The 26,078-nt window shown below is 37.6% G+C and overlaps 1 protein-coding gene across 6 annotated transcripts in view; it reads right to left on the bottom strand.

The window, feature by feature from the left end:
* The window catches only part of ralgapa2 (Ral GTPase activating protein catalytic subunit alpha 2), a 195,566-nt gene that overhangs the window by 11,431 nt on the left and 158,057 nt on the right, over nt 1-26,078 (bottom strand). For all 6 annotated transcript variants that reach the window (XM_015354284.2, XM_006626136.3, XM_015354267.2 and 3 more), the window contains one exon: nt 1,928-2,052. In XM_015354284.2, coding sequence (XP_015209770.2) covers nt 1,928-2,052 — 125 coding nt within the window. The remainder of the gene's footprint in view (nt 1-1,927; nt 2,053-26,078) is intronic.

A 26,078-nucleotide genomic window follows, 5' to 3' on the forward strand; every position in this document is an offset into this window, starting at 1 on the left:
TAAAAAAAAAACTGCTCTGGAAAGCATGAGCCGTTGTGAATTTTGTCAAATTGCACTGCATTACTTGTTTCATAACCAAACAGTTTGTGGGGATACACATCCAGACATACAGCAGACAAAGCTGAAGATCTACACTACAAAAAGCCACACAATGCCCCGGTTATAATGCTTGTAAATCTATTCACAGATGCAGGGTCTATGATAATAAAATCGGTTCAAAATGAATTTCGAATGAACCAAGAGGGTCTGCTTACATTAAATCTTGATTATGTTATGAACACTTTTATATAATGCTGGTGCGGCTTGCTGTGAAACAAATCCTTGATTTGTGGACAAAAAAGAAATGTTTATTCCAGGGCTAAAATAACCTACTCGGTCTTGATAATCACAATTAAGGTAACCTATTCAGTCTGGCATGCACATCTCTGTCACCTGCGCTATAAAAGAATTCTTCAGAGTTGCACGATGTACAGAAATAATAAAACGAGAAATAAATACCATAGCTCTTAGTAATTACAAGCTTTTTTTTTCCTAGGCTGTTTAGTATTCCAGTTCATGAAAGGTCAATAGAGGTCAGTGCAGTGTTTCTCAACGGCCTCTCCAGGAAGCAGTGGCATAATTATGTAAATAGCTCTGGCTCCCCTCTGCTTCTGCCTGTCTGCTTATCTCCACAGCCTTCTGCAAGCTGCTACTGGAGATCGGCACAAACACACACACACACACCTCTTATCTCCTAACAAAGCTCTGAAAACACACGGACTGTGGCCAGCAGCACTGAATGGTGACGCATGTCTGATTTTATTTGCGGCCCGATTAAATTTGCCGGATTTAATTTATTTCTGCAATTTTATGGCTTTGATGTAAGATAGTAGTTTAACAAGTCAGAGTGCGGGGGGGGAGGAATGAAACCGATGTTTGACACAGCTAACACAGGTTGCGGAAACTGGTTGGCAGTGGTACGTCAGGTCCGAAGGCTTCTGCACAAAGTGAAGCCACACCAAAACGCAAACCGGACTGGACAAAGGACAGCCCTTTGATGTCACCAGCAGATTAGACTGGCAGGAAGAGAAACAAACTGCGCTGCTCTGAAGAACTACTTGTTTTTGTTGTGTTAATATGATTAAGAGATCATTTTCTTTTGGCATCTGTTCTGGCAGCTCTGAAGTTAAAACTGCAACTCAGAATTGATTAATGGCTTAGATGTTCTTAAATTATCTTTGGGATGAGAGATCATTTCTGAAAGTAAAACTAATTCCTGAAAATACCAACTGTGCCAAAGACATATCACTAAGGTTGACACAATTTTATACTACTATAGGAAGTCTGCACATACAACAGACCTGGAATGATTTTTTAAATGATATTTGGATTCATTATTAAAACAGTTCTATCAAACCTATTTAGTTTGCTTGCTAAAAACATGACCACAGTCCAGTGCTTTGCTCCAGGGAAGATATGATGAATGAAGTTCTGCTTCCCACTTCTGGTGCATTAATTCCAGGCCTTGGTATCCTAGCAGCATAATCCACATTTAACATTAACAGCAGTGGTTTCTGCGATGAGAGATCATTTTCCGATAAGTAAGCATTAATTCAGTTTCAGCTCTGTATAGCATATGCAAGGCACAGCAAGTAACCTACACCCTTCAATAAATCTGAACACATTACCGGGAGCTTGTTCATTAACCTTGCTGGCATTGGACGTTAAAAGGAGAGCTGAAGAAAGGTTTACATTAAAAAAGTTGAGGGTACCAGCTTTGATGCAACACAAATGAACATGAATGCCTTCATTTCTTTTGATATTCATTAGACTACGGAGATGAAGAAAGCTTATCTCAAACGGCAAAGGACTGGTGTGAGGAAACAGGTGTACACAGGAACAGTGCTCCAAGATGCAAATTACATCAGCAAGAAAACCTCAGCCTTACCTGTCCCACTTAGGGAGTAGTAGCTTGGAGAGGGAGTAAACACTTGAGATGCAAAATCTTCAAAGGTCATCACCTCTCTGTGGTTCTGCACTATGGCTTCCAGGTACAGTGCCCGTTCTTCATAGCTGTATGTCGACAATTAAGGAAACATTTCCAAACCAAAGCTCACAGGGCTTTGTACAGGTGATCCTGAAATAAAAAACCATCCACTGTCACGCATTTTCAGGCACCTGACTGATATAAACAAAATGAATACATACAGAGAACAAAATACCTGCAGAGGAGAAAATGATTTAACATTCAAACAGAAGTGACAGTCTGAGTGTCTTTCAAGGTCCTGGAGTAAAACCCAGAACAGTCACAATTTTCACATGAAATTGAAAATCGGTTACCAACAAAACCGAAAAGAGTGACATGTCAAAGAAACTTTCCAGCCGTTTTAATAGGACCCCTGCTTCTGCCAACCTTTTCCAATGTATGAGGGAACTCTCTCCTGCTTTGTATTGCTCTGTTGGTTTGTCAGGAGGAAAACCAAATGCATTAGAAAATTCACAATTGCAATAGCTGTAATTTTGGAAAGTTTACAGTCCCCCCTCCCCCAAATGAACACTCTCGCCCTTCCTGACAATGCAAGACGATCAAAACCCAAAATAGTCCCTCAAAGGATTGTGCAACAACAAACCTTCTGTTGAATAGTAATAATACAATACATATCTCCAACCTTTCACCTTTATTGCCTAATGCATATGCAATTACATTTGCAGGTATACAAAAAAAACTCCTTTGTATAACTCTGTTGATTCACACTTCCATATACCATTGCTTCTCATAATAATGTTAATGAATAAAAAAACAAATAAGCCCATAAAAGTATTTTTGGCTTGTGTGTGAAAGTACAACAGAACTACAGTAATTACAAATACTAACCACAGAATGAAATGTCCCGTGGACAGTTTTGTTTTAAAAATAGCTAGTGATTTTTTATTTCGATTTGGGTAGGGAAGATAGTCGGGGTCAAAAACTAAAATCCAATTTGGCCAAATGAAGTGACGGAGAATGAAGAATCATTTGAATTAAATCCTTTGGAAGTGATGCGCGTGTAGAGTTGAATGTCTGTTAACTATTGCTTCAGCTGAAGTGTTCAAAATTTGTTTTAAATTAAAAGATGTGGGCAATTATCCTGTGGTATTTGATAAAAATCCCTGCGCTGATTATTTTGTGCGTCCTAAACTGTGCCATTATGAAGGATGGTTGCAATTAAGGCGTCGGACACAGTGCATTTGTTGCTGGCTGTACTTGCCCTTGTCTGTTACAGGCTTGAACTCCTGATGACTCTAGTTAATGAATAGCCTGCCAAACTTCTTCAGAGTGGAGACACACGCCTCGACCAATTCTAAAGGGACTGACTGATGCCATTCACATCTCATTAGAGGCTTGCTTATTCTGCACAGTGCTAGGCTGTTGCCAAGGCTCTCCACTCCATATTGCCACAGCAAGCCACTGGCCCTATCAACAGCAGGCTGTTAGGCCCGAGTGGCCGTCTGGCAAACAGACTCCCTGACACTAAGCTGGCACGTGCTGGCGCAGCAGGAGCAGAGTCAGGCGTGACAAATTGTTGAAAGAGCTGAGCTAAACTTGAGACCGAGAACCACCTGAGCCTCAGGCCCCACTCTGGTGCTGCCTCGATTCATTGCAAGGGCCTATAGTCTGCAGCCTGTTCCTGGGTCCCCTTTAAACAAGGCAGGCATGGGAGAAAAGGCCTTTCATGCTCTGCCTAATAACTCCCTGCTGTTTAATGAAAGGCCCTGCATACGCAACACATCAGCATACAATGTAGCGCACAACTGCTAACAAAACAGAGGGGTTCATTTGTATTTAGATAAATAAGGCATGGAAAAGTAGACAGACAAGCAAATTGCAGTGGTGATGGAGACCTTAATGACAGAAAAAAAGGCATTTCTACTTATAAGAGCACAGGTTATGAAAAGGCATATTTCTACACACAGAAGCAGGAAAACATAGTAACTTCACGTTCACGTTTAAGCCAATTACAATTAATTCGTATACAAATAATATGTTAAAGAAAAGATGTAGAAATACATCATCAGAAAAAAGACCTGTTTTAGATTTAACGTAGGTAAATCATTTAATATCACATGGATGTTCCAATTTTTGTGCCACTAATTCAAAATAGTCATGAAAAAGTATGGAGAATGAAAGTGCTTCTTACACATTTTGAAAAGTTTCTTAAATTAGAATAAAGATGAAAGATATTCAAATTATTTGTATTAGAAAAACAGTTATTTACACAGATTTTACTTTCCTTTACTTCAATTGCCACAGAATCCACGCTGGATTAAAAATGCATTTAAATGAGGACTAGTTTATAAACTAATTGTTTTAATGAAGCGTGAGAACACGAGTATTCATTTTAATCTGTAATTAATAAAGCAAACATGGACATCACCAACAGCAGAAAAATAAAAACCTTACATTTAATTTTATAAGAATATTAAAGACAGAAGTTCTGAATCTCTCTCTCTCTCTCTCTCGACTGTATATATTGTTCAAATCTAGTCACTTTTGTAATTCCATTATTTCCCTGCTCTCAATTTCAGAAGCTAAATCAGAACACCAAAAGAACATCATAGGATTCGCTGCCATGGAAACGTGGGTCACAGCACAATAGCAGGTCACTTCCAGGGTACTGGAGTATCAACAAAGAGACTGCGAGTTGCTCTCCTTAGCTAATACCTCACATTCTTCCTGGAAAAAACAGAAATTACTGCAGGTAAAAATTGTGTTATTATTCTTAGTGTAAGGAACCTTGTAAATCTATGTACAATATAGAGGAAAAGTCAACAAACAAATAATTCAACAGATCCCACAAGGTCAATAGAGCCATATGGCCGTCCATTATCATAAATGCAGATGACTCTTACATGGCTGTTATTGAGATTCCTTGAACAAATATTGACTCCAGCTGGGGCAGCCATTTCCGTCTGATACCACACACTGCCTCTGTCTCATGTTTTGTTAGTTCCTGTGCAATAGAGCTGACTGGAAAGAGCCTTGAGAATCAATCTGGTTAAAGCAATCAGCTGCAATCAACGGACTGTTAAATAATCTAACTATTTAGTTGACTTAGGGCCACTGACAGCAGCTATTAGTTCTAGTGCTGTAATTTTTCTGTTCTTTTCTTAATTAAGCTGTGCACTGTGGGGTTTACAAAACAGAAGTTCCTTGCTTATGTAATGAAACGAAGATCATTTCTTCTCCATTTTCCATTTAACAAAAAGATAGGGCTCAAAAGAATGTAACTGACATGAACCACTGTAAGATAATAGTATATACATAAACACAAATTGATACATGCAGCATGGACATAATTACTAGGCCATCCATATTAGGACATATGTATGACACTACTATAAATAGTATATCAGATTGAGATAACATGTATGTTCAGGTAGTGGGTCTGTGTATTAGTGAAGATCACTATAAACACTAAACAGTACACACAAACCCGAAAGAGCAGGACAAAGCTGACAACACAAGGATATGTTTGTGGGATTGTGCAAGAGTGCATCTATAAGAGTGCAGCTATAGACATAGAGACCCTAGCTTGATATTCTTTACAGTTTGTATTCTGGTTTCAGTGGGTACAAGATATAATGTACAATAACAGCAAAATTATTTCAGAAATCAGTTTTAACCCTTTAGGATATAGTTACGGTCTTCAGCATTATGATATCCTTGACAAAATGTTAATGATCTGTTATCAAACAGCTGGGCAGATGGAGCTGATACTGTCTACTACACACACATGAAAAGAAGAACCCGTACAGTATAAATTCATTTTTTTCTTCCAATTTTCTGTTGTTACTATCACAAACATTTGTCTTCCAATATGTATGGCGAAGTGAGATACAACACAATTGGAGCTAAAGAAAACAATATAGCCTTTACGAAAACAGATCTGTATTAAAGATTAATAGCTGGTGGGTCCAAATTCCAGGTGGACCACTGCTTTTCTAACCTTAAGCAAGTTGTTTCACTCAGATTGTTGTAGAATAAATCCCAGCTACAGTATATAAATAGGTATAAGCATACGTAAGTCACATTGAATAAAGGAATGATCAAAACACATTAGTAATTAATAAAAAGTCACAATGATCACGTCATAGAACAACTAAACTGGACAGACAAATTTTAGCTTGATGAGTCACATCAGCGAAAAAGCATTTCTTACTGAAGCATCTGATTGCCTGACACTTCTATGGGCTTATTACGATGAGTCAGAGAAACTGTAGGGAATCTACAGGGAAAGCAGAATACAAGTAGAAGGAGCAGAAGTTGTTTTTGATAGTAGTCTTTTATAACGCAACTATAAATTGATATGAAATCATAAATGGGTATATTAAATTATCAACAGAAGAAGACCCAATTACCACTACATACAGCTCAACGTTGAAGCATTTAGGTACATGTGTAGCAACTGGCAGCGATCAGTGCTGTCCAGATGGCTTTGGGGAATCAGTAGTGAAAAGGAAGGCAGTGCACCTTGATGGATCAAAGCCAAGGTCAGAAACACATTGATGTTCAAGGTGAATAAGATTTCATGAAAGCTAGGCCAAAAAAGGAGGATTACGGCCCCCCTTTAATATTAGCCTGATCTAGTTTTATCTCTGGGGCTTCAGCTGTGAAGGCAACTTTTCTCTCTACCTTTGTGCTTTTGATAAATGAACATATGCGACTCAATTTGCACGTTTACTCTATCTTTGTACCTACTGTAGCTTGGTCACATCAAACGGCAGTCTGCTGAGATTAAGACACTTGGATACTTCTGATTTCGCACAGGTTTTTACTTCCATACTTCACTTTGTCCTTGGGTCCTATTAGTCCTGTCCCCACCTATGTTGGGTTGCAGTTTTGTTTTTTGCTTTATTTAGGTCCTGAAACACACCATATACAAGGCAAGGACACAGAAGAGGTTTAGAAGATAGACAAAACCAAAGCAATAGATACTGCAGGTGAAGAGTTAAAATACAAAGATAGTGATTAAATGACGCTTAGTATGATTCCGGACACAATCGCAGGCTTTTCAGTATCATGTGTATAGAAGGACACTAAGATTAACATGATACTGAAATACATTCTCTGTATTCTCATGCACAAATTTATATTTTTATAATTTATTACAGACATAATGGTTGATTTATGATGTTTGTAATCTCCACTTATGCCGAGGTCTTTCACCTTGACACAAATTCCACCATATGGCTTCACGTGACAAAAAATCCAGTGCAGTGCAATCCAACTCATTGTTTTTTATTTGCAGTTCTTCTCCAACAAGCAGATTTGAGGAAACTAGTGAAAACTAACCGTTTCATAAATGGCACCTGAACCTACCGTACCACTCCAGGAGCTGATACGCAAAGGTCCGTTAGCAATCAGAAAATTGTATTCATTTCTGCATTTGTTACTGAGTGAAGCAGGAAACCTTAGCAGGCAAGAGCTGCCCGTGACAACACCACCATGCAGACAAGGCAGAGCTACAGCAGCCTGGAGGTTTACAGCACTCTAGGTATTCCAGGAGCACTTTGGTGCAACCACCCTCCCCCGGCCTCAACATACAATGCTCCCTTAATGGAGCTATTAATGAACCATTTACAGGTAAAAAGCTTAGTAAATATCTAAAGCTTTTCTTTCCCTTGTCTGCTAATAAACTGCTTCTGGTACTATGTTTATGATTCACTTACAAGATTTTAATTATTGTTATATTGGGAAATACTTCCATACATATTTGTGTCTTCCACAAGCTGCACTTTTTAATTGGCATTTTAAATATTTCCACTTAAGGCTAAAAGCACCGTTGAGCTTCAGAAATAAAGATAATTTCTTTAAAAGAGTCTGGTAAACTGGAAAAATCTTAAAATAATATAATTTGGCAATAAATTCAGTATGCAAACAAAAAGTCCAAAGGCATTTACATATATCATATAACCAGGTGAAGTTTTTAATCTTTACTGCAGGGGACGATTCACAGGTCTCATATTTATTAAAGTATGTAACAGAAACTAATATAAGGCAAATTTGACGTTTAAATACACATAACAGCAGGTTACAGTACTATCTGATATACTATACTATGCCCACGGCCATATCACCCTGCAACTCACAACTGTCAGTCCACTGAAGCTCAGCAGGTGTGAGCCTAGCCAGTACCTTCAGTATCTGGATGGGAGACCTCCTGAGAAAGCTAAGGTTGTTGCTGGAAGAGGTGTTAGTGGGGCCAGTAGGGGGCGCTCACCCTGTGGTCTGTGTGGCTTCTAATGCCCCAGTATAGTTATGGAGACACTACACTGTAAAAAGGTGCCATCCTTCGGTTGAGACATAAAATCGAGACTCCGATTCTCCGTAGTCATTAGAAATCCTGGGTCATTTCTCGAAAAGAGTAGGGATGTTGCCCCAGGGTCCTGGACAAATTTCCTCTTGGCCTTTACCAATCATGGCCCCCTAATAATTCCCATCTCTGAACTGGCTTCATCACTCTGCTCTCCGCCCCACTGAGAGCTGGTGTGTGGTGAACATACTGGTGCATCATCCAGGTGGGGATTACACACTGGTAGTGGTAGAGGGAAGCCCTCATTAACAGAAAGTATAAGTGTAAGTAATTATCATCATCATCTACAGGGGGTAGACAAAATAATGGAAACAAGCAATATCGGAATTTTTATTAACTTACAAGGAGTTGGTTTGACCTTTGCCTTTAGAACATCTTCACTCGTTCTTGGAATATTGTTATACAAGTTTTGAGCTGTTTCTAGTGAAACATTTGACCCTCCTTCAGAAGGGAAAGCCCCCAGTTCTTTGAGAGATGGAGGACGTGGAAATTTGCTCCATACTCAGAACTTTCATGGTAGGTATTTGACTTCATGAAGCCACTGTCTTTTAGCAATCTGTTCAGCAGTCTGTAATCATCATTCTGGAATATGCGAAGGCCTTGAGGAAACAATGTCTGTTCCATAGGATGCACTGACTCCCAAGAGATGGCTGCTCGGATCATAACAGATCCACTGCCATATTTAACAGTTGGGAAAAGGCAGTATGGATTGAAGCCTTTCTTTGGCTTTCTCCACATATAACCCAGACAAGGGAACAAGAGTAAAAGACCACTCATCAGACAGTATTACAAAGGCTGCTGTTTTGTGTTTTTTAGCAACTATCCTGTTAAGTGTCCATATATCTCTGTCCAAGAGCTTCGACTTGTGACCATTGTTCCTCTTTCCTGATGCTGTCATGATTTTCAACACTGTTGCCCTTGACACGTTAAATCATTCTGCCATGTTTGTGACTGATACACCTGCAATTCCTGCATCAAATATTTCACCTCTTTCAAAATGTGAGATCTCTCATGTTGTATTAGAAACACACATATTAAAGTGTCGATTTTAAGACATCTTTTATAGTGGAAGTATATTGGTAATTTGTATTGACATTCACACGAAACCTCTAGAATTCTCTTTAAATTGCCATTTAGTTACTTCAAAATACTATACTACCTATTAAAGTCCTTTTTTGTTAAGTGTTTCAATTTTTTCACCCCCTGTATTGTTCTTCTAGATTATATGTAATACAACATTTTCATAATATTAATAAAATACAATTTTCTCCCTACTTTCAATGCTACCATGTAATATGCTGTTTCTGCATGTTTATTTTCCACACCATGCAGCCTCCTAGACAACACCCAAGATGGAGCCGTGAAATAAAAGCAGTTTAAAATGCTGCTTTTCTAAAAAGAAAAAAAATCGATCACATCTGATTATCTGGTGTTTGTACACAGGAAATTTATCACCAAGCACAAAAATAAAAAGTAATAAATAGATTATCCCTTTTATGTACAGTGTTATTGTCTGATTCATAAAAACCTGGTCAGGATAGATGACATGATGGTTCTATTTTAAGGGCATCTAACTTTGATAGAAAATCACCAGCAAAGTGAACCCATGATGACAATGAAACCTGGTTTGTAAATGAAATGGTCCCTTTCCTCATTAACACAGCTGACAGCACAGTTCATTTTCAGACTGTATAGCAACAGGCTACATATGGCAGCTGAAATCCTAATGTCATATTAACCCTGCTGACCATCTCATTCTCTTTTACAACACCTGGCATGGATTATTGATACCCAAGTATTCCAAGAGGAAAAAAAAAACATTCCATGACAATATTCTTGATAACAAGAGAATGTATGCTATGTGATATGCAAAATGGAGAAACATCAGCCAAAGGTATCAGGTCTTGTCAAAAGTGGTCTTCTAGAAGAAGAATCTGGGAACGGGAGTAGGGATTGGCAGGAAAAGGGACACGGAGAAGCTGCAGAGACTGCTGTTAATTAATCTTGTATTCAACAACAGAATACAAAGGTGCCCACAATGTAGTATAAACTGAGCTTCTTAGTAGACTAGGAATACACAGCACACCCACAAAGGAAGCAGGAGAAGAAGGAAAAATCCTGAACAGTAGTTTTCATGGAATGTTTATGTTGTCTTCTTTTAGGTTTTTTGCCTTTTTGGGGTTAACTGAAATTATTCCGTTTTAATACTCTCTCCAGGGTCCAACTAAGATTAAGTGAGATTTTTGTACTGTATGTTGAAAACACCGTATAACTTTATTATTGGAAATGGACACATTATCATCAGTGGTATTGATAAGATATAGGACTTGAAACTGGTTTGTAAGATTATTTTATTCGAAACGACTCCGCTACTACGGTGCCAAAGTCACAAAAGTAAAGCCTACCACTCTTCATTTGAGATGAAATGAATGCTCCAAGATTACACATTTTATTAGGAAAACTGCAAATGGTACAGTATTTATGTATACGATATGGATGCATTTTATTTTTCCTAAAAGAAGTTTGTGATGAAAAGCCAAATGCCATTTAATCAAACATTATGGCAAAAAATACGGAACTCAAGTCAATGAAAATTAAATTAAAGAGTCTGACCATTGTGAAGCAGACAGTGTCACCATGAGTAGTAGTGGTTATCCCTTATTTAACTTATTGTGATCGACCCTTCTAATTCACTCCATTGCAGTGCTTTAAGTAACAACCAGCAGGATCAATTCTAACAGACGAGGTGCTGGTTGCACTGAAGTAATGTGATGGAGTAGGGTAGACTGACCACAATGTGAGAAGTCCTGATTTTCTGGAAAGCAAAAAACAAGGAAAAGAGGTTGGTTTGACCATACTTCCACATTTATGGAATGATTATGTCCACATTGATGAATCTATGACAATGGTCTATACAACGAACACCCATTATAGACTTCGATATTGGTAGATTATACTGAAGACTATATATCCAGTCTATGAGTCTTTCAAATAACAATCTAAAAGCTACAGTTGAAAGGTTTTGTGGGATAGTAATATATAATGTTTTAATGTATGATTAAGATGTGTGCCTTAATTTTTTTCTATAATAAAGGGAAAAAAATAATTCAACATCAATGATACAGCAAAGAGATGAAATTCATTATCTTCCAAACTCCTTCCCTAATGAGCATCAAAAAGCAGAAGACAAGAACTTTCTAATTGAGAATAAAGCCTGAATGTGCTCATATCAAGGTCCTCTAATTAACCTGTGCCAATCAAGTTGACCTTAAAGAGTAACCCTCTCAAGCATGCTGCTTATAAATTTACTTTGTGAAGTATGATAATTGCCTTCTAAAAGCGCAAATGGACTGCAGGATCAGAGATGCCAGTTACCATCGAAGCATTGCAGGCATACCACAGATGCCCTTATTCTGAATGGAATGCATCTCTGTTAGTCATTAGGATGCCGTAAACATCTAATTAATTTCATCAGCTCCGAGGTCTTAATGAAGTGTTAAAAGCGATTGCAGGAGGGCACAATGTGCAGCAGCCATATAAAGCTGCATTAGCAATAATACCATAATCCTATTCTCTTTCAAATAATGTAGCGAACTGTTTAATGACTCATAGGTATTGGAATATGAATGAAGCCGATGCATATGTTTTAGGGGAGAAATTAATTTGATCTTATTACTCGTTCGTGGAAGGTTTAAGAACACTATAGATCAGCTTGTTTTTCAGAAAATGCTCATTTTTATTTTTTTATATTTATACTAAAAGGCATTAAAAATGCACCAAATGATACTGGTTTCAATCCTCAGGTGTTGTGTTCTGTTGACTTTCAAGATGGATATTCCCTCTTAATAAAACAAGTTTAAGATTGTGTGTCTAGGATGTTTGTTTTTCATGCTCCGAAACAATTCTAATTACAGGATCAACTGGATATTTGTGACTGAAATAAAGGTTTCCTTCCACCTTGAATGATTGTGGAGTCTGGAAAGTCCTACAAAGAACACCCTTTTATGTCATATAAGAGGATAACACACTTTTGCCGGTCTACAAGTCAACAAATTAGTCAAAAGAGAGTTCCTTGTTTTTCACCTTTTTCTGTGTCACTGGAGCTCTTCAAAAATGAACCACGTAAAAGACAGTTTTTGCCTTTAATTAGGAATCTTTCATTTTTTTTTATTCATACCCCACCACCTCAGATTCAGAATTAAGTGAGGATTAACTGAAGCTTGCAATTAAGTGGGTCTCATATACCAATGTGTAGGATTCCCCTAGCAATTAAATGGAAAAACTCACAATGTATTTGAAACAATTTAATGCATGCATTTCCTCTTGATCCTCAATATTTTCATCCTAAACTGAAGATTAGTAGCTACCGTATCTATTTTGTTGTAAAGAAGCAAAAGGTTTTTAGCCTTTAGGATCTAAAAGCAAACAATTGTACGGTATATACAAGCAACGATACAGATAGAATACAGATCAGTGAATGAATAGCTAAACAGTGCACGGGAGCATAACCAGTACAGATATACTCTTAAATTACCACTGAACAGTTAAAAGATTAGAATTTATTTTCAGCTCATTCTTAGAGGCCACACCTTGATGGTTGAAAACAAAAGTGACTTGAGACAAATATCAATTTTGGATTTGATACAAAACTAAGGTTCGTCATAATCAGCTACAACTCAAACTCTTCAGAAATTAACAACAACAACAACAACAACAATAATAACAACAATAATAATAATAATAATAATAATAATAATGTCGCCTGCCCAGTGCAGAGCAGAGCCCTGGTACCTTGGAGCTATCTGAGCCTGGAAAGCAGGTGTTGATTAGAAATTCTCAGGCATGTGTGAAAGGGACCTGTTGTCACGCATGGCCTACATGCAAAGCTCAATCCAGCGGAAGGATCTGGAAAGAAGGCGCGAGCTTTTCTGTCTTAGTGATTACAGAAGGCAAATCCCCAGTTCATCCATCCTCTGAGATCAGTATAACAATGTATCTGTCCCATTTTATCAGAGCAAGTACAGCTGCCAAAGGCCATATCGTCTCATTATCCAGCTTGTTCTAGGAGTGAGATGATCAGTGAGAAGATTATTGCTGGTAGCGGAAGAAAAAAAAAACATACATAAGCATGCTTTTAACCCCCACCACCCATGATTTATTATCGTTAATAATCATGCTACATTTATGGGAAGGAATATCTACTTTAACAAGTCTTCTAATTAGATGTTCCACACAGACCTTTGACTGCAGGGTAAAGCAGGTTAATTGAACCTACTGGGATTTTCTTTTTTTCCTCCATCGTGTACTGTTGACATTCAAGAGCTCTCAGCTATATTTCTCCACAAGAGATGAGAACAAATAAGTAAGGGCATAATGTTGTTCACAGGGGCATGCAAAATTTAAGAAAGGATTCAATAAAATACTCTTTTAGCATTGCAATTTGTATTATTTAAAAAGTGAAAATATACATTGCACAGGCTCTGTTAAAGAGTCTTTCAAAAAGAAGTAAAAGATTTCTACCCTTACTACAGCCCTTACTACCTTCATGACCCATCCAGCTCCTAACCACTTTATCCAATACAAAGGCGTTGGGGAGCCAGAGTCCTTCCTGGAAAGCTATACGCAAAGGCAGGATACACCCTGGACAAGACACCAGTCCATTGCAGGGCACACACAGACACAAATACACATAATCATATACTGATAGTTTACTTGGCCCTGGTGTGAGTATGTCTGAATAAACAGGAGCATCCAGGGGAAATCCACACAAACACAGGTTGAACATACATACTCCATGCAGGGAGCCACCCCAGGAACTGAACCCAGTGCCCCAACACTGCAAGCCAGCCACAGTGCTGCCCTACCCTCACTATATATTTATATATAAAGAAATCTTTCATCTCCCATTCACATTCTCTGCCATCAACAAGTTGTAAAGTCCAGCACCAATCAGAATGTAGTAAGTCTGCGAGCTTACATTTTTCCAAACAAATCTTTCAGTTCCTCCAAAAGAACTTCTCTAAACCCTAATAAAACTAAAAATAGCGTACTGCTTTAAATAGGCCAAGCAGTGTAAGTGGAATAAAGTTGACAAATTAAAGAGGCCTAACACAGTTGTAATAACATGCTGAATAAAAATACAGAAAATGGAGCTTTAAGCAATTCTATCCCATATTCATGCACACCTACATCAAGTGTGCAGGTGCCCTAATTTCAGCTCAGAAGTACTGACTAAGAGCTGATTAAGTGCATTAAGTAGAATAAGGACAAACTAGACGGTGAGACAGAAGCCCTCATTGTAATGATAACTTGTCTTCTACAGAGGCTTTAGTAGGCTGCCATCCAAGCTATAACTGCACAAGGAACAGATTGTTCTATGTTTGTCCCCTAGTTTGCTTTAGTTCTAGATTTTAAATAACCTGAAAAGCAATACAATACCATTATTATTCTGGTGACAGCCTTGTTGCCTCGGGCTTATAAAGAGTGTGATCCCTCTTTTGCCTATAAAATGTTGTGTCACCGCAACGAGAGCAGCACCAGGGTAGCTCGTGAATCTAACCAGTCTGGAAACACCTTGAAGCTTCATAGTAAATGTGACACAGTTATGGTAGCACCTGAGCAAAACGTTCCACTTCTGGATTGGTCCCAGGGCACTCTCTTTGATGTTTAATCCTAAACAATCACTCTAATCTGAGCTATTTATGCTGAGCAGGTCTTGAGGAAGGAGGAGAGGATACTTCTGGGAGTTGGTCCAGGGCTCAGAGGTCAATGTGTCTCTGATAAGGGCCAAGGGATCTGTTATGTCTGCGAGACAGATGGGTCTCAGGGTTTACATGTTGTCCACAGTACAGACACTCAGCATGCCGGGCTGAGGTAGTGATAGATGGAAAGTATCCAGGTGATCCCAAAGTGGAAACGTCTGGCACAAAATGGGAACGGTTTTCAAATACCTCACCAGCCACATTTAAATAAATACATTAATCATGCACATCACATTAAAAGTGGTAGAATTTAGAAATAAGTGTCTACAGATGGTGGTAATTCACTCCAAAATATGTATGAAAACCACAGATATTAAAGAAATCTAATTGAACATCAAAGGAGTCATTGACCATTTCAGACAGTATACTACATATTCAGATAACCACTCCATTCCAAACCTTGTTTTAAGATCTGTCAATTGTTGACCGCAGACGTCCATATATGGACAGTACAATGCAAAATAATGAAACGGAGAGGCTAAAATTAAAATAACACCAGAATGGTGTGCATTAACTAGAGTATTAATAAGATTGAAAAAGGACTGCGTGCATGAAGTAATTGATGTGAAAAGTGCACAAATAGTACTTCAGGTTTCACTTTGAAGATTACCTTTTCATATGATACTGCACCAATTCAAGATTAAAGCCTTGAGATGCGTTGTTTCTTGAACGATAGTTACTGCACTCGGCAGTTACTTTGCGTTATCAATTACCTGACCATTACCATTTCTCAAAAGCATGATCTTCAGTAACTTTGACCAAAGAAACAAAACCGTAATGTACCAGATTTATTTGTCTGGTCTGGATAAAGCATTTTATTGTAATTAGTTTTTCTAAATATATACAGTCATTGCTGTGTTTTGCATTTACATTGTTTGTTAAATGTGATGGTCGCATTAATTTAAATTAAAGAAGGAAGCTGTTATTGGAATCTAGAACAAAACAAGCAACTGTCCAAACACAGAGTTGTAGTTAATGTGAGAGCAAGGGAAATATTCAGCTCCATTAATTGCACACGTAAATATGAACATATTTTTATACTTAATGTGAATCTCAAGAGCATCAGATAAGACATTCTGTACTATTTAAATTATTAACCAGTTGCATGGTGATACCATATGCTAGTATTTGATACAAGAATGATAAAATGTTAAAAATATATAGGTCTCCCCCACATTTGAATCGGAGTAGAAGACTAAAAAGAAAGCAGAATTTCTAGAGATTGATTTTAAGGTGACACTTTAGTCCGTTTCCAGACCCACATTGTGAAAAACAGCGCAATACCTTGTGTTTTCTGTGTGAGTGCAGAATTAACATGGGTTCATCATCACACTGCACTAAATGCTCAGGAGAGGTGCTGAAGACAGCTCCCTGAGAGTTCTTTTGAAACACTACTACAGACATCTGAATGCACGTTGTTTTGTTGTGAAACACAGAGGCAACTCTGATGAATGATTCTGCACCAACATATTAAATTCTATACATATGCATCGATACATAGTATATATTACATTATGTATTGTATGTATACTGTACAAGAAGCTAGTCCACATAAGTGACATTTCATGTGTTGCAAAAAATCCTGTTTTTTAAAGCTCTTTTTCCAAAAACAGACATAATTGAATTGGATCTACATTTTACTATGACAAAGCAAACAGACACATTTTAATTAGAGCCATTAGTGCAAAGTAGCAATGCAGAAAGCACTTAACAATATTAGGTGGGGTATAAGTTGATCATTTTTTTTAGAAAAACATAATAGATGCTGGCATTTATGAGTCTCCAAGGTCTACCAAAACAAAGAGTACTATATTTTTCTGGAAAGCTTTTTCAGCTGTGCATATTGATGGACCATTATATTTCAATCAGACCCACACAAAACATTTTTTCAGTGTCCTTTGTTTCAACAGGTTAAAGAGCTGAATTACATTTACTGAAGGATTCTCGTGTTTTAGATTTTCTTCTCTGAGCATTTCGATAAGCTGAGCAGCAGTTTAAAAAAGTGCATCCATGTGAAAATGAACAGGGAACAAAGCATCGAAAAACAACAGCACCACATAAAACTGATTTCATTTGACAGTCTGTGTGCCTGGTCTTTCCTCACTGCAAAGGTAAAGAAAGGTGTTTTTCTAAAAGGGAAAGTGCATAGTTTTCAGAGAATTCACAGAGTCAGCAGGCCCCTGACTGAGAGAGAAACAATTGTCATGATAGCAGAATTGTAAAGCTTTTCAACATTCTTTGCAACTTAAGTTGTATACATACCACAGAGGTACTCAGAACTCTGGAGGCATAATACCTTGCAAAAGTATTCACCTCCTTCCAATGATGTCCCATTTTGATAAATTAGAAATGCTGTATACAGTACATCAATCCATTTTAAAATGCTTTATCCAATACAGCGTCGTGGGAGAGCTATTCCAGCAACCAAGGAGTGCAAGGCAGGATACACTCTACATAGGATGCCAGTCCATCGCAGATGGTGTATACACTTTGTTAAACTAAATATTTTTAATCACAACTTGAATTCACAAATTGAACACATTAAATGTCTACGAAAACTGCAAAGAAATATCAAAAACTAAAAAGTTTATTACATTAGCGTTCGCCCTCCTTTGCAGTTAATCCTAAATTAGTTCAGATATACACAAAATGACAATTTGTTGAAAATTTGTTGAATGGTCTCTGTCTTTATACGATAATAATGGTTTTATAGATTCAGAATAAATTAACCTGCCCCTTTAAGGTGCCTCAGTCAGGGAATTAGTTTCAAAACAAGGATTTAACCATCAAGACAAAGGTTCCTTCAAAACAACTGAGGCCTAAAGCTGCAGAATGGCACCTATAAATAGAATGGCATGAAATGTTTTAAATACACTATATATCTCTTTGAGCACAGTGAAGTCAATCATTAAGAAGTGGAATGCGCATTTTACTATGCAGACACTAACTAGATCAGGCCGTACCTCCTGAATACTCGTGCTGCTACCATGAGGCCAACGACGACTTTGAAGGAGCTACAGAGCTCAATGGGTGAGATGAGAGAAAATGTTCATGATTCAACAATATCCCAGTCACCCCTGAGATACTGGCCTGTGTGCCAAAGTGTTTTAAAGGAAGCCATCACTAAAGAAAACACACTTTAAATTCCACATGAAGTTTCCAACAAAGCATGTACGAGAAACTGCAAAAATGTGCAAAGAAGGTTTTGTGGTTAAATGAGACAAAATTACAACCGTTTGGACTAAATGGAAAAAGTTATTTCTTGTACAAACCAAACACAGCCTGTCTCCAAGTCAATACTTGGTACTGGTATTCATACTGTAAAGCATGACAGTGGAGGCATGTTATGGGGCAGCTTCTCAGCAAGTAAAAGAAAATGGGTAGACAGATTATAAAGCAAACCTGCTTCAATTTGCTAAAGACCTAAAAGTGGGATGAAAATTCATCTTTCAGCAGGACCCAAAACACAAAGCCAAAGCTAAACTTCAGAATCTGGGACCTGACAGACCTGATAGCATCCGAGAGAAAATCTCTGTAAAGACTTGAATATTACTGTTCTTCTACGATCACCAATCGGCTTGACAGAGCTTGTACTACAAAGAGTGGGTGAAAATTTAATTCTTCCTTTATGGAATGTTTTTAGATATCTAACCAAAATAGAAATTTTACTTTTTTTTACCCACAAAAGTTTTCAGTTGGAACATTCAAGTTTTTATTAAAAATAGTCACTTTGAAATGTGTATATATCGCTTGTTATTATAATTATCTGGTACATAATGTAATTATAATTTGCAAAGACACCATGTTATACAAAACCGGGATAAATTCAGAGTGCAGAATGACACAAGAATCAAGTTCAGACTCAGCAACTGAAATTACTTTGAGCAAGCAAATCTGACCTTTTGAGGTGCTATTTGTTTCTGTAGCTGCTCGTTCACTTTTTGTCTCCTCTATAGTTTGCACATCCTAAATTCATCTATTATTATTTTAATCAATAATAGGCCTTCTACTCTAATTCAATTTCTTTATATGAATTGCTGGTTTGATCTAAAAATCTTCTTTGGTTCCAATTCAGGTTTTATCTGAAAACCGATTATTAGGGAGACAAACTTTAATAAACAATGACTGCAATTAACTTGACTTTTCAGCAATATTAACTAATGTTAAGGAGCATGTACTGCATTAGTGTTCAGTTGGACAGTTTGTTCCATTTGAGCAGTGTTTTCAATCAGACATACTTGCTGAACATTACTCATAATGTAAAATAGCTTATAAGAATCCTAATAATAAACTTCACAGATTCTCCCATTCAGTATCATCAGGTGGCTTAGAGACATTTTCCTTGAGATGAAAACAATACTTTCTCAATTGTGTTCCTAAACAGATCCAATTGAAAACATCATTTATTGATATTTTGGGCAGAAATGCAAAGAAGTTTGGCAATGCAAGGTAATACAAAGTGAGGCAAGCACAGGAGAATGTCAGGCTAGCAGCGAGGTTATAAATGGACTAAACCATGTAGACCAAGCCATGTCTTCTGACGGATGAAGGAAGGACTGGAGTGATGCGCCAGGGTCCCACTGAACTGATCCGGGACACTAGCTTAGCAACCCACCCACCTAGTACTCTGTTGCAATTGACCTCCTCCGGCGATATTGTGATTATGTCCAAATACAGTATTGCAGCCATTTCAGCCAAGAACAGGAGGCAAACGGAAATTCATGAAATACGGTGAAAAGTTAATAGAAGGAAGGATTTGACAAGTATCTGCAATCAAAAAAGTGGTTTGTCAAGGCAGCAACAGAAAGCAACACAAATGAAAAAAGCTTCTCTTCAAGAGATCCAAACCAATGGCCTGCCAGAAGAACGTGACGTTTGAACACACTTTTTGGCTTATATTTTATCCAAGACCTACGCCCTCCTCACCCTCTCAAAATAAGAAATAAAAAGCAGCTCCTCTGTATATCTATATATCTTCTATATAACAAGCAGAAGTCAAACCCATTAAAATGTAAGAAGGTGACATCCTAATTGCTAGAACAGCACAATAATACTGTGTAGTGCCAAGGGCCCTAGTTTAACCTAACAATAATGTGCAGTGTTCTACAGAGTGGTAATTAAATATTAAAGGGCTAGATGGGGCATCTAAAATTTTAATGATGCTTATGGCATGTGCGAAGGAATGATTGTGATGCATTAACGCACAACAACATTTCTGTTTTATTCTCTGATTCACACCTCCATTCAAAGCTGAATTCTCTGTTTTCAGTGAAAATTTCATTCATTCTGCAAATTGAACTGAGACATACTTTCCAAGCTCTATGAAATGAAAAGCATTTAATGGGTCGACTAATGATGTACGCATAATTACAGATGATCATAGCTATCATGTTTTCATGTCACAGAGTCACAAAGACTTAGCTGCAAATGGCTGTGTTTGTTTCAATTATAAATGCAGTTTCAAATCTAAACAAAATAATATTTTTGTTCTGCAAAACCCCATATTTATGGGTAAAAAAACATCACCCTCTAGTCGTTTACATTTTTATATTCAAATGTCATGCTTTCTTCCATCAGAATGCAAAAAAAATAATTTTAAGGCGTCATTTAATCTCAAATCTAAAACCACAAAACAAAAATCTAAGACACAAGGCGTATCAACTTTTTAGAAGCCAGAGCAAAACCACTGCAGAATTATTTTAATTAGTTACTGCAGTTTGGGTCAGAATACCAATGCTTCTAAACAGATGGGAGCTGAAAGCTATACTATGACCATCCCAGACAGCAGTTTAACTAGCCTTCCTTACTTAAAAAAAATACCACAACAGCAGTTTCTTCTCTATCTTCCTTGCTCCAGCTCCCCAAACCCCCAGAAAAGAACAGCTTGAATGGGTCACGATGAATACCCATTACTCCATAAGCAACTCTACCTGCGATGGGTAGGAAGAGGGTGATACTGACAAACAGAAGCAAGGGAGCTAAAAAAAAAAGGGGAAGAAAGAAAATGGACCTCTGTGTTGGCAAAAGCTTTTTAATCCTAGCCCCAAGCCATACTGTGCAGTCAGGCAGGCTATTACATGGTAACAATCAGGCGGCCAGAGCAGAACACCTGGTACTCCCCATTCTAGGCCTTCAGTGGCAGCTGACTGTACAATCTCCCTGCCAGGTGGTCATACTTCAATCACATTAGCTAGTCATTCTAGGGTTAATAAAGACCCAGTCTTTCCTCAATCTGCCCGCATGAAGCCTATTCATTCACTACAGACAGTATGTCTTTTATGGGTCCAGAGACAATGTAGTTTAAAACTCGTTAAAATTAAGATCTCTGTAAAGCCAGATAATTAAACTATGGGGAAGGCTTCTTGGAATCTGGGCTAATGTTCTGAGCCTACCCGTTTGGTAGCCAATCTATTTAGAGAGCACCGGATTATAATAGACCTTTTCATACACGCACAAAACAGATGGAAGAAAACTGAAATGAGACTTGGAAGTACCATATATCTGCCCAGATACTGACAACGGAGGAAGATGTGATTCTATAAGTCTCTAGAAACACAAAAACAAGTAGGTGAAGCAGTTGGGATCTTGTTGTGATCCTGGTTTAACAAAGCTTCTCCCTCAGCATGTGTTTGAGTATTTTTTTCGTTTGGGCAAAAGGTGCAAAAATGCTTGGCTGAAAAGAAACTAATTAAAGCTTAGTGTACGTGATGAAAAACATTTTTTTTTCTTTGTAGAAATAATGATTTGAATTAAGGTGATTGTTTTGGTCCAGTCATAGCACTTGATTTACATCAAACAAAACAACAAATATGTTTCTCATCCTTCCAACTTACTGAAATATATCCACACACCCAATTCCTGAAATAATTCAAAAATAATAATTTTTTGCAGTGAAAATCTCATTCTCATCTTTCCTGTCATACGTATCTAGGCCCTGCTGTTACGTGACCCATTGCACAGTGTCTTGAGATAACAGCCATCATGTAATAAGAGACAACAGCAGTGTAAAAAAAGGCCTGAAAAAAGACTTAAGACAGCCACGGGTTCAAAAATCATATGAAAATATCCATTTTGTATCTACTGTATTTTAATTATCAATTTTTTTTAGTTGTTTTTTCTTCAAAAACAGATATTTTAAAGAAAATATCTGTTACTATTTGGGGACTCTGGATGAGAGAAAGGTCAGGCAGTTCAGTATACATATTATATAGAGAGGCATTAAAACATAACTTTTACTATTGGTTCTATTACTTAATAAAGATTCAATGCCTCTCTATTTATACAATCGTACACTCAGAACATTAGAAGTATAACCCCAAATTAAAGATTAACATTGGAACATGCAAGGTTAGGTTTATTCCATTTTAGTTACAGCACAATTTAATCATTTCTAAACAAGATACTCCCTTCATGAAGCCCTGTGTTCGAAGCTGATGTATACATTTTTGTCTGCTTGACTTTATGGTCTAATTTCCTGCTGTGTAAGATATCAGCATTCTTTTAAGGGCAAAATTGCCCTGTTTTGGGCAAGCCTCAACTAAAAAGCTGTCACAGTGCACCAAGGCATGGCACACAATCTTCTATGGCCTAAAACAATGGGCGGCACTTCTGAATATAAAAACCGAATATGATGATTAACACATCAAAAGCGGAATTCTGTAAGAAAGAAAATAAAGAGCACAATGCACACTTTAATCTTTTTTGACGTCCTATGCAAAGATGGCACTGAATTCCATTTATCAGAAAAATGCTAATGCTCACGACAAGGACATCCTTTGCACCAGAACAAAAAGACAAACAGAGAGTGGAGCCAGTAGAGCCTTTGAACTGTTTAAAGTGGTATTAATGTGTAACTTATAAATAATTAACTAAAAATGGTTTAAAATAACACAACAATTGAAATTCTAACGTTATACCTACTATAAAAATATTTAAACAAACATCAACTCTGTGACCATTATGCACGGAGATGAGACCATTTCCCACTAAATTTAATTTTTTTTAAACAATTGAGACAACATCATTGTCTATAGACATAAACAGCCAAAGAATCACAACAGGTAAAACAGATACTACGGTATATTATATCTGACATTTGGTTGACATTTACGGGTGAACAACTATTATTTCATGTAGGTTTCAGTTATATCTTGCAAAATACTCAAGTGTTATACAGCAGTGGGCATCATTTCATTTGGGGACACCTCTGTATGTCTGCCCATAATTACGTGCTCCGTAAGCTGTAAGATTTCATTTGGAAATTCTTTTTCTTTTTTAGATAATAGACGATTAAAAAGTGCTTCCCTTAAATCATGCTGCAAAATTAGGAGACAGGCTCCAGAGTTGAGATTGTTATCTGCATTGAATCCATAACAATGGAGACCAAAGCAGGAAATATGGATTCTAATGTTGTAAACAGTGGACATAAAAATAAAAAGGCAACCTGTTTCGTAACAAAGACAGACCTTCTCCTTATATACTCTGGCCTTCTACAAGATACGACAGTTTTAATTTAACTGCTCAAACTGCTCATCTTCTTCCCCATCATCTCAGGCACAGCCTGGTTCAAAAACAGCAGTGGAGCTACAGTATCTGGTTTGCTCCAGGGCTTCTACTTGGGATAAGTGATGAGAAATTATGTATCACTAACACTCACCCAACCACAATGCAGTGACTATGCCTAAGAATCCATTTGAGAACATTCTTAAAGTGGGAAGTACAAAGAACACAGTTGCAGGATTCACTAATTAGCACAGCTGCAGCTCTGAGACAAAAAATAGAACTAATCAATGTAAAAATGGCTGGCATAAGAAATCCATTTCAATAACTTGAGATCACTAACAGCCTTCCATAATGCTAAGGACTCAAGAAGAAAAGTTCATTAATTAAGATGGGTTTGAAGAACAGATGGAAAAGCTAGCTGGATGCTAATTACTAAAAGCACAACCAAGGGTGTACACCCTCAGAAGAGCTTCGGTAAAGCACTGCACATCAATCACAATTACCCAAGTTCTTTTTTTCCATTTGCTATTTTTAAGGAAAGCTCTGAGGCCACAAAGTCTAATACCTTGCAATGCTATAGGTGCTGCTTTAAGAGCATGGTAAATTAGCCCAGCATTCATGCACAGCCATTATAATGGGATTATAATAATGACCTTTGACCTCATTAAACCAGAAAATGGCCAATCACTGTGTATTTCTACTTCTCTTAAAAAACTGGTAGTGACACTGACTCTGTACAGTCTTATCTATAATTGCTCATGAAAGCCCTAAAAAGCCTCAAATGAATTAATCAGTAATGAATAAATCAGTATTTTGATCATTCCAATAAACAGTTAAAACAGTGGACAAAGTTAAACGAGATCGTTCCAGTACCACCATGGTCTGGTCCATCACTGGGAATAAACTCCACTGAGGATGTGGACACTATTCTTAACCAGTGACCAGCACAGCTTCCCAGTACAGCCCCTTCGTAGGACTCCCTTCTGAAGTACCAAGCTGCAGCTCAAGAAGAGGACTGAGGACCCTTTCCCAGAATGAAACAGGCTAGATAATATGTTCCAGAATAAACAGGTGTCTTCTTCAAATTTATAAGCCATTTCACATCTGTTAGCATTCTAAAATTCAAATGTGCCACTGTCTGAGGAACAAAAGGAGGACTTCCTCCAAAAATATTGTTTTCTTGGAGAAAAAGTCATGTCTCATGGGAGAACTCACAGTATGTGCACTGAAGACTGCCCCAAAGCATCTCTAGAAAGATAGTCCAGGTAGTCCATTTGAAAATACGAAGGGGTAAAACATTTTAAGGGTTAAACAAATATGTTTATCAAAATATGGAAATATTTTTCCTTTCATGCATTTTGGAATACTTGAAGTTTTTAACCACACAAATAAATTTGTCTGCAGCTCTAGCCATAAATTCACCTTTGTCATTTTGTAATATATAAATATGAATTACTCCAAGATGACAGGATCTTGAGCCTTCTTTACAACTCTGAAAAGAGAAAATCTGCCGTAATGGTCCAATTATAATTTTCTAAAATAAGTTCACTACTAATTTCAATTCTTCTCTTCCCCTAAAAAGAGAGATACTATTTTTACAATGTGGTAGCAATTAAGTATTTTTTTCTTACAAAACAACATTAATTTTATCATTTCAGTATAAAGGATGGAATCTGAATGTCAGATACTTGACTCAGGGGTTTAGAAACCGGTAATAATGTCAGCTTTGAAGAAAATTGAATAATTACCTAATGCTGACCATTTATAATCAATTACACCCAGGGTTAGAAATCGCACAATACATAGAACTATTCTTGATACATACTGTGTGTCTTATTTTGTAAGTCTGTCTTGGAGCAAACAAAAGGAAATCCCATGCAACTTGACAAAGACTTAGAGCATGAATCCATCAAGGTTCATAATGAAAAGCCACACATACTGCAAAAATATTTTTAGAATCATATATATATATAACATGATAACTAACTTGCCTCATAACTGACAGCGAGTGATGTTGTGTCACTCACAGCATCGCTTACTGTCTTGGTCTCGAGTACATTTCTGGACCGATGTGCCTTCTGTGCGGAGCTTGCATGTTCTGCCCATGGGGGTGTTGCCAGGCGCTCTGGTTTCCTCCCAGCTCGCGAGGATCTGCTGTCTCAGTTAACAAGTGTCTGTTTATTGTCCCTGTGTTATACCACACAATGGGCTGGATGTCGCACTTGGTGCCGTACGCGTCAGGAATAGGCGTCGGTTAACCGTGACTATTACCAGCCTTCCCCTCTGCACAAATACAAGAACAGGCAGCTTTCCGGCAATGGACTAATGTAGAACTCCCCAGTCAGTCTAAATACCAATAAATGTCCTTGCCGTTGAACTGAATATAATTTGCCCTAATGGTGCTTTTCCACAGATCTGCTAATACAACTACTAACAAACAGTTGCACCGCAATTGTTGCAATTTCAAAGTCCTTTGAAGAAA

This window comes from Lepisosteus oculatus, chromosome 2, assembly GCF_040954835.1.
Source record: "Lepisosteus oculatus isolate fLepOcu1 chromosome 2, fLepOcu1.hap2, whole genome shotgun sequence".
NCBI classification, from domain to species: domain Eukaryota; kingdom Metazoa; phylum Chordata; class Actinopteri; order Semionotiformes; family Lepisosteidae; genus Lepisosteus; species Lepisosteus oculatus.